The 13744-nt window shown below is 36.5% G+C and overlaps 1 protein-coding gene across 6 annotated transcripts in view; it reads left to right on the top strand.

Annotated features, from left to right (window-relative positions):
- The window catches only part of LOC149813680 (phospholipid--sterol O-acyltransferase-like), a 94691-nt gene extending 83973 nt beyond the window's left edge, over positions 1 to 10718 (top strand). For 4 of the 6 annotated variants that reach the window (XM_089990982.1, XM_089990980.1, XM_089990979.1 and 1 more), the window contains 5 exons: positions 8568 to 8736; positions 9022 to 9126; positions 9205 to 9289; positions 10047 to 10128; positions 10222 to 10718. In XM_089990982.1, coding sequence (XP_089847108.1) covers positions 8568 to 8736; positions 9022 to 9126; positions 9205 to 9289; positions 10047 to 10128 — 441 coding nt within the window. In that variant the 3' untranslated portion in view covers positions 10222 to 10718. Of the gene's footprint in view, positions 1 to 8567; positions 8737 to 8858; positions 8920 to 9021; positions 9127 to 9204; positions 9290 to 10046; positions 10129 to 10221 lie in introns of those variants that run through there. The other 2 variants (XR_016428214.1, XM_089990983.1) reach the window with 2 other exon arrangements.
- Positions 10719 to 13744: the final 3026 nt, after the last annotated feature.

Below are 13744 nucleotides of genomic sequence, written 5' to 3'. Positions count from 1 at the left end.
CTCCTTGTGTCATCATTCAAACTTTTTTTTGGAGGTTGCACACGTGTGCAATATCTTTAAGGGAATACATATTCTTAAGGTATTCCCATGCCTTATCGGCATGATCAAATTTGGCAAGACTTGAGCATTTTTTAATGTCAACGCTATTGATAAGCCATGACATTATCTTCGCATGAGATATTCTCCATTCTTTCCATTTCTTCTCGTATGAGGCAATAGCCTTGATTTTCTCTTCTTCCGATAGAGGGACGTCTTTATCTCCCTCCTTTTTAGTAAGAGATAGCTTAGGTTCCGAATCGGAACCATCCACAATCCCCCATAAGCCTTTTCCCCATATATGGTGCTTCATGATTGAAGCCCATGTTACATAGTTCGTATCGCTTAGTTTCATAGGCATGATGGTGACTTTATCATTGTCATCCATCGATTACAAGGAGAGAAAGAATAGGGATAGAAGAGAAACAAGAAGGAAAATGAGAAAGAAAGAAAAAAAAAAACAATACAACAAGATGTGAAATCTTCTCCAATGAAGTGATAAAACACTTCTCTTTAAGTGGCGAACACTTTTGCAAACGGGCACGGAAACCGAGGCAGCTTTTCCTCAAGATTTAGTACTTCCGCGGCTCTGATACCATGAAATGAAATGGGGATCTTCGAAACATGAGCTTTGATTAACAAGAGCAAGTGTCAAGAATGACACTAAAGCATAACCCTTAAAAAGGGTATAACTGGAAACAAAATAAAAATAAAAATGTATTCTTTATTGATATGAAAAACCAATTGCTTAAGAAGCATTGGAGTAAAATACAAGAGGGGTTGCACCCCTTTATATACACAGCTGAAAGAGGACTCAATAGAGCTGTTGGGCACAGTCCAACAGCTCTATTTAGAGCTGTTGGAATGTGTCAGTCCAACAGCTCTATTGCTAGTCAAGTCTGGACAGGACTTGACTAGCAACAGTCATTCTAGTTCAAACTGAACTAGATGACATAAAGACAAAAAATAAAAATAAAGGAAAAAAATACAGAAAAGAAAGAAATTAAAAATGTATTTATATATATAATAATATAATATTATTATATATACATATATGTACAGTTTTACATTTTAACAATATGAACCTCTCAGGCTCTCACAAAAGAAAATTTTCAGTTATTAGTAGATGTGAACAGAATAATGTTAGTGATGTTTAAGGAGTGTGGACCTTCAGAAAAGCAGATGCGCTTATGTTTAATGTTCTAGTGTACAATTCTTTTTCTTGTACCAAGTGCTCCAAATATTTTAGAGTTTCTAATATGAAAGGGTTGTCGCTTAGGCAGTACACTTGTCTATGCCTATGTCCTTGAAACTGTCAATGTCAAAAGTTTTTCTAAGCTTGTTTGGAACTTTGGATAGACCCAAATACTACAGTAATTTATAACCAGTGTTATTAAAAGCGCGCCTCAAGGCGCAAAAAGCGCGCCAAAAGCGCGCCTCAAGGCGCCAAAAGCGCGCCTCAAGGCGCCAAAAGCGCGCCTCGCCTCAAGGCGAGGAGCTTTGTGCCTTGAGGCGCAGGCATAAGGCGCAAAAGCCTTGAGGCGCACACCTCAAGGTGAGGCGTACGTGCCTCACTGCAAGCTGCATATTTTTTCACCAGTTCTTTATTACAACCAGCAGAGAACATTTGTTGAACTTATGCCATGATATATTGTCATTCAGACAATGTCTGCCCTATCATTTAAGTTTAAATGCATGTGCTCAAGAACTCTATTTGGCAGTAGTTTCCTATATATATACATGCACAATTATCTTATATTTTATAAAATGCTCTAGATATGAAGTTAGATTATCAATTACAAGCTAAAATTCTGAAGCATGTCAAACGTATATAGTTAACTAACAAATATCAACAAGTATATAGTTACACTGCTATTGCCAAGCATAGACCATACAACGATCGGATCATAAGATGGATAAATTGGGTCGACCTACATAAAAACCTGGTTGAGCACATGCATTTTGGTCCATTTTTGGATTTATTTATTTTTTTTTAATTTGCCCATTTGAAATGGGCTGCTGAATTTAAAAAAAAAATCTTAGGGGGGGCGCTGCCCCCCTATAATCCCCCGCCAGGGGCGCCCCCCCCCCCCCCCCCCCCCCGCTGACCGCGCAGCGGGACCCGCGCTGGGGGGAACCCCCGGACCCCCCTTCTGTAAGGGAAAAAACTATGAATCGGGCTCCACAACTCATCAGTTTCTTAATATATTTTAACTTTTATTTGTTAATCTCATATATTTTTCAGTTATGTAGTCAGTTTTTTAGTTACTTTTATATATTAATCGCATATTTTTTAGAATAATCTCATAGATTTTAACTTTTGTAGGTTAATCTCATATATTTTCCAGTTATTTCAGTTATGTAATCAGTTGATTAGTATATTTTAACATTTTTTGGTTAATCTCATATATTTTTGAGTTATGTAATCAGCTTTTTAGTTACTTTTATATGTTAATCTCATATTTTTAGTACTTATTTGAGATTTTCTATTTTTTATTGATTGCTATTTAATCAATAAAGCATTTCTTTATTTATTTGTATTTTTAGATATTTTTTATAATATTTTTTAAGTTTTCAATTTTTTTTTTGAGGCTTACGCTTTACGCCTCGAGGCTTATGCCTCGCCTCGGTTTTTGGTGGAGCGCCTCGCTACGCCTCAACGCTTTTCACAACACTGTTTATAACATTTGTTCATATTTGTAATAAATTGCTACTCACCCCATTTTTGGCATGTCTATGTAAACAGTCATGTATCAATATAGATCAACGATGAGGTAATTTTGAGAAGAAATACTTAGACAATATGAAAATAGCTAAATATTCTGACATTACAATATTACCTTGTCTTAAATATTGGACCACTCTTTTTGTTGCCCTTTAAAAAAAGAGAAACTATCCACCCTTTTAAAGATAGGACCCCACCCACCACCCTCCCAAAAAACAAACAAACCATTCTTGCAATTCTTATCCTCCTCTCCCTATTTTGTATCTTCCCAAATTAACCCTAGATATTGGAGTATTACCTGATATTACAATTTTAAAATATTGACGTGTTCTAACCTAAAATTATCCAAATGTACCCCAAGTAAATTGTAATGAAGAGGGGCGGAAGCACCAATAAAGCAAGAACACTATTTAAGAGTGATTACAAGAGCCAAGAACACAACACTAAAAATGTATACAAACAACTCACAAGAGGAGAAAATGACTTAAAGTCATAAGTTGGATATTATTGAAGAAAGAAAGAAGAGGGTGAAAACCCAATGCCTTTACAAGTGTGAGCCTCCTCTATTTATAGAGGAGGAGAGCTAAAGGGGGACCATAAAGGGGGCTCTCTTCTAGTCGTTGGGAGCCCCAACGGTCATAAACATGATCGTTGGGGCCCCAACGACTAGATAGGTGGGGCCCCTTATGGTCCTTCAAAAGGAAAACTAAGAAATAAAAAAGGAAAAGAAAAAGGGGAAAAAGAAAGAAAAAATACAAAAAGGAAAAAGTACATGGTGATTTACCAAAACACCCCTATCGGGTTTTTGGTTGTATAGAAAAAGAAAATGAAATATATTATGTATATATACATATATGTATATATATATACTTATATATATACGTATGTATATATATATATATATAAGTATATGTATATATATATTTATATATACATAATTTAACATGCCCCCTCAAACTTTACGGGGAGAAGACCGAAAGTTTGCTAAGAAGAAACATAAATCGTGGAGTTGGGAGCGCTTTGGTGAAGAAGTCAGTCAGTTGATATTCTGAAGTAACATATGCTAATGTGATAGTTCCTCTGAGATATTCTTCTCGAACATAATGGCAATCCATTTCGATATGCTTGGTCCGCTCGTGAAAAGTATGATTGCTTACAATATATATCGCGCTTTTGTTATCACAACAGAGCTTGGTGGGAGAGGAAATGATGACGCCCATGTCACCAAGGAGACTTCTGAGCCATACGATTTCCATAGTTGTCATTGCCATGGCTCGATACTCAGCTTCAGTGGATGATAGTGAGACATTCTGCTGCTTCTTGCATCTCCACGAAATGAGAGATTCACCTAAAAAAATGCAAAGACCAGTAGTTGAGACACGATCATTGGGATTTCCTCCCCAGTCAACATCAGTAAAAACAGTTAACTCAAGAGATGAGGAAGATGATAAGAAGAGTCCCTTGGAGATGGTATTTTTGATGTATCACACAATTCTCATTGCAGCTGCCATATGAACCGAAGTAGGTGCATGTTGAAACTGGCTTGCTGCATGAACCGCATGAGCTATATCTGGACGGGTGATGGATAGATAGGTGAGAGATCAATTAATTGACGGTAGGGGGTTGGATCCTCAAGAAGAACACCATCCTCAAGTCTCAGTTTTGCATTGATAACTTCGGGAGTCTCAACTTTCTTTTCATCAGATATTCCTGACTTGGTACAAATGTCAGCAGCTAATTTCATTTGAGATAGGATGTATCCTCGCGCGGAATAAGCTACTTCAATTCCTAAAAAATATCTCAAGTATCCAAGGTCAGACATATGAAAAGTTTCTTTTAACATAGACTTTACATCATTTACCCCCTTTTTGTCACTCTCAGTGATGATCATATCATCAACATATAACAGAAGAATAACAATGAAGTCGCCTGTCCTTTTAACAAAAAGAGCAGTGTCAGTATAACAGGAAGTAAATCCTAAATTGATTAATACATTACTAAACTTGTCATACCAAGCTTTAGGAGCTTGCTTAAGTCCATATAGGGCCTTTTTTAATTTTAAAATTTTACCATTTAAATTCATACCTGGAGGAGGTTCCATATAAACTTCTTCATTTAAATTTCCATTTAAAAAGACATTTTTGACATCAAGTTGAAAAATTGGTCATTTTTTAATAGAGGCTATTGCAATAAGAGCTCGAACACTAGTCATTCAAGCAACTGGGGCAAAAGTTTCATCATAATCTATCCCATACTCTTGGGAATATCCTTTGGCCACTAACCTAGCCTTATATCTTTCCAATGAACCATCACTCTTAGTTTTTACTTTAAAAACCCATCTACATCTAATGGGTTTCTTGCCATTAGGTGGATTAATGATTTCCCAAGTTTGTGCCCTTTTAAGTGCATTAAGTTCTAGTTCCATGGCTTCATTTCAATGAGCATATTGTTTAGCATCATTGTAATGAGATGGTTCATGAAAAGAGTGAAGAGCTAGTAGACATGCTCGATAATTTGGAGAAAAAGAATCATAAGATACAAATCTATTTGGTACTTTTGAGATACGATTTGATCTTCTTTGAGAGGTTTCTTCAATCGACTCACTTTGAGAGAATTTTTCAAGGGCACAAGGTGGATTTCTTTCATTCCTTCTAGAGTAGACTTGTGTTTGTCTTGATACATTTTCTTCTAAATTTTGGTCATCATTTGGATGTTCAAAATGATCTTCTATGAGAGGTTCACTAGGATCAACATGATCATCTATGATGTTTTCTTGAGGTAACAAGTCAAACAAAAAGGAATAATCAATATTTTCATTTGGTTTATGCGAAAAACCATTTTCTTCTTCTAGGAATGTGACATCTTTTGAGATATAAAGTTTGTTTTTGAGTATGTCAAAACATCGATAACCTTTTTGTTTTTCGCCGTATCCTAAGAAAATACATTCAATAGCCCTAGGAGAAAGTTTATCATTTTTGTGAGTTAGAGCAAAGCATTTACACAAAAAAATTGTTAGTCTTTTATAATCGGGAGACATATTGTAAAGTTTTTCAAATAGAGAAAGATTTTTCAAAGAAGATGAAGGGGTTCTATTGATAAGGTATGTTGAGGTTAGAACTGCTTCGGCCCAAAAGGATTTTGGAATGTTTTTTGAAATTAATAAAGTTCTTGCGGTTTCTATTATGTGTCTATGCTTTCTTTCCGCAAGACCATTTTGTAGCGGAGTGTTGGGACAAGAACGTTGATGGCAAATTCCATTTTAAATAGCTTTGAAATTCATTGGACATATATTCGCCTCCCGAATCGGACCTAAGAATTGATAGATTTCCTAAAAATTGATTTTTGACCATTGCATGAAAATCTTTAAAGAAGGTGAAAACTTCGGATTTGCGACTTAAAAAGTAAATCCAAGTAAATCGAGTGAAGTCATCAATAAAGACTACGTAGTATGAAAATCCTCCTTTGGATAAAACAGGGGAAGGTCCCCATACATCAGTATGAATACGTTCAAAAGGGCGAGTGGTGAAATAATTTATTTGAGGGAATGAATAGCTTTAGATTTCCCAAAAATGCAATCTTTACAAGTCATATGTTTGTCTTTACAAGTATTGTCCAAAAAAGGAAAAAGAAACATCTTTACAAAATTTGGATGACCAAGTCTCTCATGCCAAATTCCAATACTTTTGTCCTTTATAAGATTGCAAAAAGACTTTGGAGGTAGAGTCAAAAAGTCCATAAAATAAAGATCACCCCTCCTATGGCCTTGCTGACTGGAGATCCTGCACGGTGCAATCTTTAGGTGAGAAAGAGACTTGGCATCCATGATCGGTGATTTGGGAAACGGAAAAAAGATTTAGATTAATCTTTGGAACAATTCTTACTTTAGGAACGAAAAAGTTTTGAGAAGTTTTAAAATCAAGTGTTCCAATACTTTCAATTTTTAAAGATGTCTCATCGGCCGTTGAAACATAAGAAGATATGGGTTCGGAAAAAACATTAGAAAGAAAGTTTTTATGAGATGTCATATGAAAAGAAGCACCGAAGTCTAGTATCCACATACCTGGAGGTGATGAAGAATAGGCGATGGCGGCTCCGGATGTTGAAGAAGAAGTCTTGAAAAGATGTTGGAGAACTTCCGAGATATGATTAAGAGTTTCTTTGATATCTCCCTCTTTGGCACTTTCTTCTTCCTTCTTTGGAGAGTTTTCTCCAACCGCGGCCACCTTTCCCTTAAGCTTAGGACAAACCGGTCTAATGTGTCTCAGTTCATTACAATAGTGACAAATCACTCCCTTTCTAGACCCATTATTTTTGTTAAAGTGGGGAGGTCTATATGCTTTTACATTTGATCCGGGCCTAGTAATGGCCAAAACATCATCACTCTTAATGCTTAGGCCAAGTCGAGTTTCTTCTTGGCATATTTCGGCAAGGACATCTTCAATAGGTAGGACTTTACTTCTATGGAGAAGGGATGCCCTAACTTGTTCAAATTTCGGTCGAAGACCATGGAGAAATTGGAAAAAATGCTCCTTTTCAATTTGTTCCCTTCTCAAGTCAATATCTTCCGGAGCCACCCATTTAGGCTCAAGAAGAACAAGTTCATCCCAAAGAGGGGTTAAAGAGCTAAAGTAGTCCCGGACACTCATATCCATTTGTTTAGTGGAACAAATTTTTTCTTGACAAAAAAATTGTCTAGCAAGATCCTTTTGGGTATATATACCCTTAAGGAAGAACCATGCCTCATTGGCCCTTCTAAATTTAGCAATATTAGCACAATTTTTGAGGTCCACATTGTTCATAAACCATGCCAAAATTTTGGCATGGTTACTTTCCCAATCCTCAACTTTGGATTGATGGCCATTGATAGCTTTGATGCGCTCATCGCCATCTAAATCTTTTTCAACCTCGTTTTCGATTTTAGTGAGAACAAGAGAGGGTTCGGGAGTAGTTCCCGTAACAAAACCCCAAAGTTTCTTACCTCTTAGATGATTTTCCATAGCGGATGCCCACATAAGATAATTGGACCCATTGAGCTTAAAAGAAAGCTCAACTTTATAATCGCGTTCCATAGGTACCGAATCTTCGTTCTTTCTTCAAAAGCTTGAGAGGCACACGTCCCAAGAAAACAAAGAGAAGCTCGATCACCAACCTTGCTCTGATACCATGTAATGAAGAGGGGCGGAAGCACCAATAAAGCAAGAACACTCTTTAAGAGTGATTACATGAGCCAAGAACACAACACTAAAAATGTATACAAACAACTCACAAGAGGAGAAAATGACTTAAAGTCATAAGTTGGATATTATTGAAGAAAGAAAGAAGAGGGTGAAAACCCAATGCCTTTACAAGTGTGAGCCTCCTCTATTTATAGAGGAGGAGAGCTAAAGGGGGACCATAAAGGGGGCTCCCTTCTAGTCGTTGGGAGCCCCAACGACTAGATAGGTGGGGCCCCTTATGGTCCTTCAAAAGGAAAACTAAGAAATAAAAAAAGGAAAAGAAAAAGGGGAAAAAGAAAGAAAAAAGAAAAAATACAAAAAGGAAAAGTACATGGTGATTTACCAAAACACCCCTATCGGGTTTTTGGTTGTACAGAAAAAGAAAATGAAATATATTATGTATATATACATATATGTATATATACATATATGTATATATATACTTATATATATACGTATGTATATATATATAAATATTTATATATATATATATATATATATATATTTATATATACATAATTTAACAGTAAATGTCATATTCTTCTTTACAAATTTTACCATATTGTCTTATGTTACATTTGAACATGCAGTCAGAACATGATGGAACCGATGTTCAAGTGGATATAAATGTCGAGCATTTTCCAGATAAAGACATAATTCCTAACATGACTAGACCAAATCGCATCAAGTACATCACATATTATGAAGACGCTGAGAGCATCCAAGGAAAGAGTACTGCAGTTTGGGAACTTGATAAAGGTCTTTCTCTCTCTCATGGACACTGTATTTGAATTTTATTTGATATAAAAAGCTTGCTAAGGTGCACTCTGGTCTTGGAATATTTTGGTGTTGATTAAGTGTCAGCGATATTTTGTACTCAGCTACATGTCAATTCTTAGAATCACATCACGCAAGGCACGCGCTAGTTTGAGCTTCCAAATTGTATGATCTGTGTTGGGAATTTTTTGGTTTTTTTCTTTTCAGATTTATGCTCAGTGGTTTGAAATTAGGTTCTAAGGATTACTTGAAAATTTTATTTTGCAGTTAATCACCGGAATATTGTACGACTGCCAGTTTTAATGAGAGAACTGTGGCTGGAAATGTGGCATGATATCCATCCAGATGCAAAATCAAAGTTTGTCACCAAATGTAACTTTTTATTTCCTTCTGTTTATTATTTTCCTGCTGCTTTTCTCAGTGCTCATTATGCTGATCTTACATGAGCAGCCAGACGTGGACCTTTGAGAGATGCTGAGTGTTACTGGGATTATGGAAAGGCTCGGTGTGCATGGCCTGAACATTGTGAATATCGGTTAGTTTATTTATTATTTGCAATGACTGTATTTTAATATTTAATCCATCCCAATTTTCCTGCAAGGCTTCAACATATGTTTGCTGGGAATGAGAAACCTTGACAAGTGTGTTGAATAAGATATGTTTTTCTGGTTAGGTAGTCACATTTTCATATCCAGAGGACCTCTGGTTTGAATTCCCCATGTGTACTGAAAGGGGTGGCCAATGAGCTGAGCTTCTTGTGAGAAGCTTGGCCCCAGGTCACCAAAACGTCGCTTGAGCTTGCTTGTTTAATAAAAAGAGCCAAGCTCAAGCTTCATTTGGAAATTAAAACAAGCCAAGCTGAAGGTTGAGCTTAGGGTTTTTAAAAGATTGTTAAGCTCGTTTGAGAGCATACAAAACTTCATAGAATTTATATTTAACACATTCAACACAACACAGGTTTGTACAAGCGTTAAGGTCATTCGTTCTTAGACTAGAAGTGACAATTTCAAACTTCGAACCCTATTTCCTTTATGTTTAAAGTAAAAAAGATTTTTTTTTAAATTTAATCAAGTTGGCTTGAATGTCCAAGCCTGACATGAGCTTGAGCCTATTATTTTATGTACTCAGCTGATATCGAACGGCCTAGGCTTTGGCTTGGACATGGCTTGTTTAGCCCTATTTATTGCCCAGCTTAGCTACTCCCCAAGTTCAATCCATTGCTTGTGTGGTAATGTATCTAATCAAGCTAGGCATCAGATCTGATTTTAATCTATAAAGGTCCTACATGGCAGGTATGTTTTCGGGGATGTACACCTTGGACAGAGTTGCAGATTGAAGAATACTTCTGCTGATCTCCTCTTGCATTATCTTTAGGTATCAAGGAATGGAAAGTTATTTGTGCCTTTATCATTTTAGTTTGTTGGTACCTTTTTATTTACTGCAAGTTTCTTTCTTGTTGTCAAACAGATACCGTGAGAGATCCTTTTCACTCCGTTGTTCTTTCTTGCTTGTTGTAACAGAAATTAAGGACATGTTGCAATTGTCACTACTTGAGAAAAGCAGATAGCAGCCCTTGGAGAAACAGCTGAGTTGTTTCCCTAGTGGGAGGAAAGGAGACATTCAGAAAGAAATGATCTCATCTGTGAAAATTTTAGGTCATTTGCTACGAGCAAATGGATCACCTGTTTGTAAGCTCTATGAAAAACTCTCATTTAAGAAAAAGTAGCCTACTTTCTCTTCCACCTTTACAAGGTGTGAAGGTTCTACGTGCCCTAAATGAAGACTGATGTCATTTAGGTATGGTTGAACAAATTTTTTTTGGGGAAATGGTGGTTTGTGGTTTGTGATTTTGAGAGAGAGAGAGAGGTCTCAGTATGAATCGGTACTTACGCTTTCATGATGAATAATGTACTTGTGTTACTGGATGTAAAATTGATCCATCTCAATAGTGTCATTCAGTTCAACCTGCTTACATCACCAAAGATTTGCGTGGCTTGTGGTTTTCACATTTTCTACACCTGAATTAGGAGGTATTCCGTAATGAAAATCGTAGTATATATTGGTGGACGTAGACTTGGTCCATCTCACAGTTTTACCCTTCAATTCAATCTGCATGTGTTGCCGGCTTCTGCAAGCATGTTTTGTGAACAAGTCCTTGCTTTTCAAGACCGATGGACCACCTTGGAACCTAATGCCAAAACAGGCCTACTGTCATTTTTAGTTCTTGCGCACACTTCCTGACAGTATGTGCAACGGGCGGTGCTATTTAATGGGTGTTGCGACATTTTTTTCAACTTTCCTCTTCAGACATGTTTTGTAAATTTTTAATAACAATTTGTTTCATGTTTCATGCATGAAAAAAAAATGGAATCTCTCTCTCTCTCTCTCTCTCTCATGAAAGAGCTGGACGTATCGACATAATCTGGAATACTATCTAGATGTTGCTGTTACCTCTTGGCTCTTGTGTTGGTAAAAAACTAGCCATCTTGCAGGTACCCATGTGAAACGTATGGTTGGACTTGAGGCCTTGTGATTTGTGTTCCTTCCAATCACCCTGTCTGTATGACTCAACCAATAATGGGAATTGCGATCAAATACTCCAATTGCCCAACAAGCTTAAAAGTTTCATTTGAATTTGCTAGGCTTGTGTGCAGGCTGAGCAATTCCTCATGCAAAAACTTCCAAAAACCAGACCATGGCAGCCAGCACCATGGTAATGCTTATTCCCCAACTAAGTTGCAAGAGATCAGGCCAACTAAATCTAAAGCATGTTTTCACTGGCATTAAGTTGAAACATAGTATTCACAATGAATGTGGTAAAAATAATTTGAGGAATGTAATTCTAAAGAGAAAAAGTTGCAGCAACAACATGATTAGCAGAATAATTTATGCAAAATAAATTAGAAAGCATATCTACAAATAGCAGAGAACCATCATATGATCCTTTACGTAACAATGTTTATGGCAATCTAAAACATGTGTTCTTTGGGATAGTACAGGGAACCATGCTTAGATATGCAAGTATGGGACCTCTAGGAGTGTTTCTTAATCTCAAAGAAGTAATCAAGTTCCAAGTGACATCTTCTATCATTATCTTCAAACTGCTGATCAAAACCAGACCAGAAAGTCAGTCCACAAAATGATTAAGAAAAAAAACAATGAAGATAAAAGGATAAGAACTCATACGAAATACAAATGACCCCCTAGAAGTGAAAAAATGAGCAATAACTATACTTTCAATGAATGTACGATGGATGATATTTTGACAGGAGGAACCAGTCTCCCTAATGGAACTGGCTGTTCAACATTTCACCTATTCTAGACAAAGAAAGTGCAATTTTTGAGGCCTGACATGCTAGACTGTATTCTCAAACACTAAATGAGACTTGGGTTCTCACAACTGATGTGATTATGGGCTATTACTAAGCAAAAGTTCTTACATCAAGTGGTGGAATTAATTAGACAATCTATGGATTTTGATCCTTTGTCAAAGTGGAATCTCCAATTCAATAGTACATTTAAGAAAACGATGCATACCTTGAGCTTGGCCATGTATCTGCCTCGAGCCATTGCTCCCAATGGAGTTGTTTCCTCCCGCAAATGAACATAAGGCTCTTGTGGAGCAAATGTACGGAGCCTGCCTTTGCTTTGATCAACTAAAACATTGATGCCAAAGAGAGAAAAGTCAAGAATGTAGTGAGATTAAAATCTTAATTGATTGTTCCTGGGAATGGCCTTGTTAGAAATTCTTTATTGTATGCGATTTTTTTCAGTTAGATAGGGTTAAACTGCAGAAAAATATGTGGACCATACACTCAACCAGGTCATTTTATACAAGTAAATTGTAAAATGATTGCAAGAGCATTTCTGATGTCACAAAGCAGCATCCTACAATTCAATAGACTTTGCGGCAAAGGTCATCAGGAGAAAGTATCCTAGTTGATTATCCCATAAAAGAAGTGGTTTGAGTCGGAGTGTAGTTACTTTGCTAGAGAATGACCTTTTAGTAGCCATACCATGACTCTTGAGAAGGTTCGGGGCTCCCAACCCACCTGAACATTTTGCATCTGAACATATCACAATTTTGTCTAAAAAAACATCATGCCTAAAAACCAACAATTTGGAGAAAATGTACAATCAGCACTATTCCTAGTGAATGCAATGAATGCACTTGCACCAGATAATAGGGATACTTCTTTCATGTTGCAGCATAAAGTGAACTGATTTTTTGTATAAAATAAACTTAGATCATCAACGAATATAAAATTAAATAAACTTAGATTATCAGTGAATATAAAATAACTTGATATCTAGAAAGAAAAGCCTACAAAAGTATATTGTAATTAGAAATTTTGAAATTCTAAAAGTTGCATACCTTGGAGCTCTCCCTTCCACACAATGTTCGAGTATGCCAAGCCAGATACAATGTTATGCTTAAATGCCATTGTTCAAATAGACTAGGAGGCTTCAAACAGTAGTAGAGGTAAAAACAAAGTTGGATGAGTGAACTTTGGAATCCGATGGATCTGTGACCAACCCAATCATAAGGTCTAACAAATAGCCAAATTCAGATGTGTGGGGGCCTTGATCTCACTGCGTGGACTCAAACCTGCAAGGATGCCCTGGACTAGAGACTGAACCTAAGCCCTTTTGCCGTTTTTTACATGGGTCAGGTCTAGGAATTATTGAGTCTGGTTTAATCTATGACCTAATCGGATTAGGATTTGGATTCCGAGTTGGATGGGATCAGTTAAAACCAAATCTGAATCAGATTAGCTTAAAATCTAACGTTTAGACATATATGGAAAAAGACTTTAACCAGATGGATTTGGATTTGGATGCAAATTTAAGTTTGGATTCAATTATTAATTAGATCTGGCTACCATGCCATATATACTTATGAGCAAATCGAATTCATTCTCAATTCAGATTCAATTTCAAATGGAAAACTGCATACCATACCCATAACCCACTATTAAATCGGATGTTA

This window comes from Nuphar pumila, chromosome 16 (genome assembly GCF_984573655.1).
Source record: "Nuphar pumila chromosome 16, dmNupPumi1.hap1.1, whole genome shotgun sequence".
NCBI lineage: Eukaryota > Viridiplantae > Streptophyta > Magnoliopsida > Nymphaeales > Nymphaeaceae > Nuphar > Nuphar pumila.
Note: the sequence above shows the minus strand (reverse complement) of the source record. Positions and strands in the feature narration are given on the sequence as shown.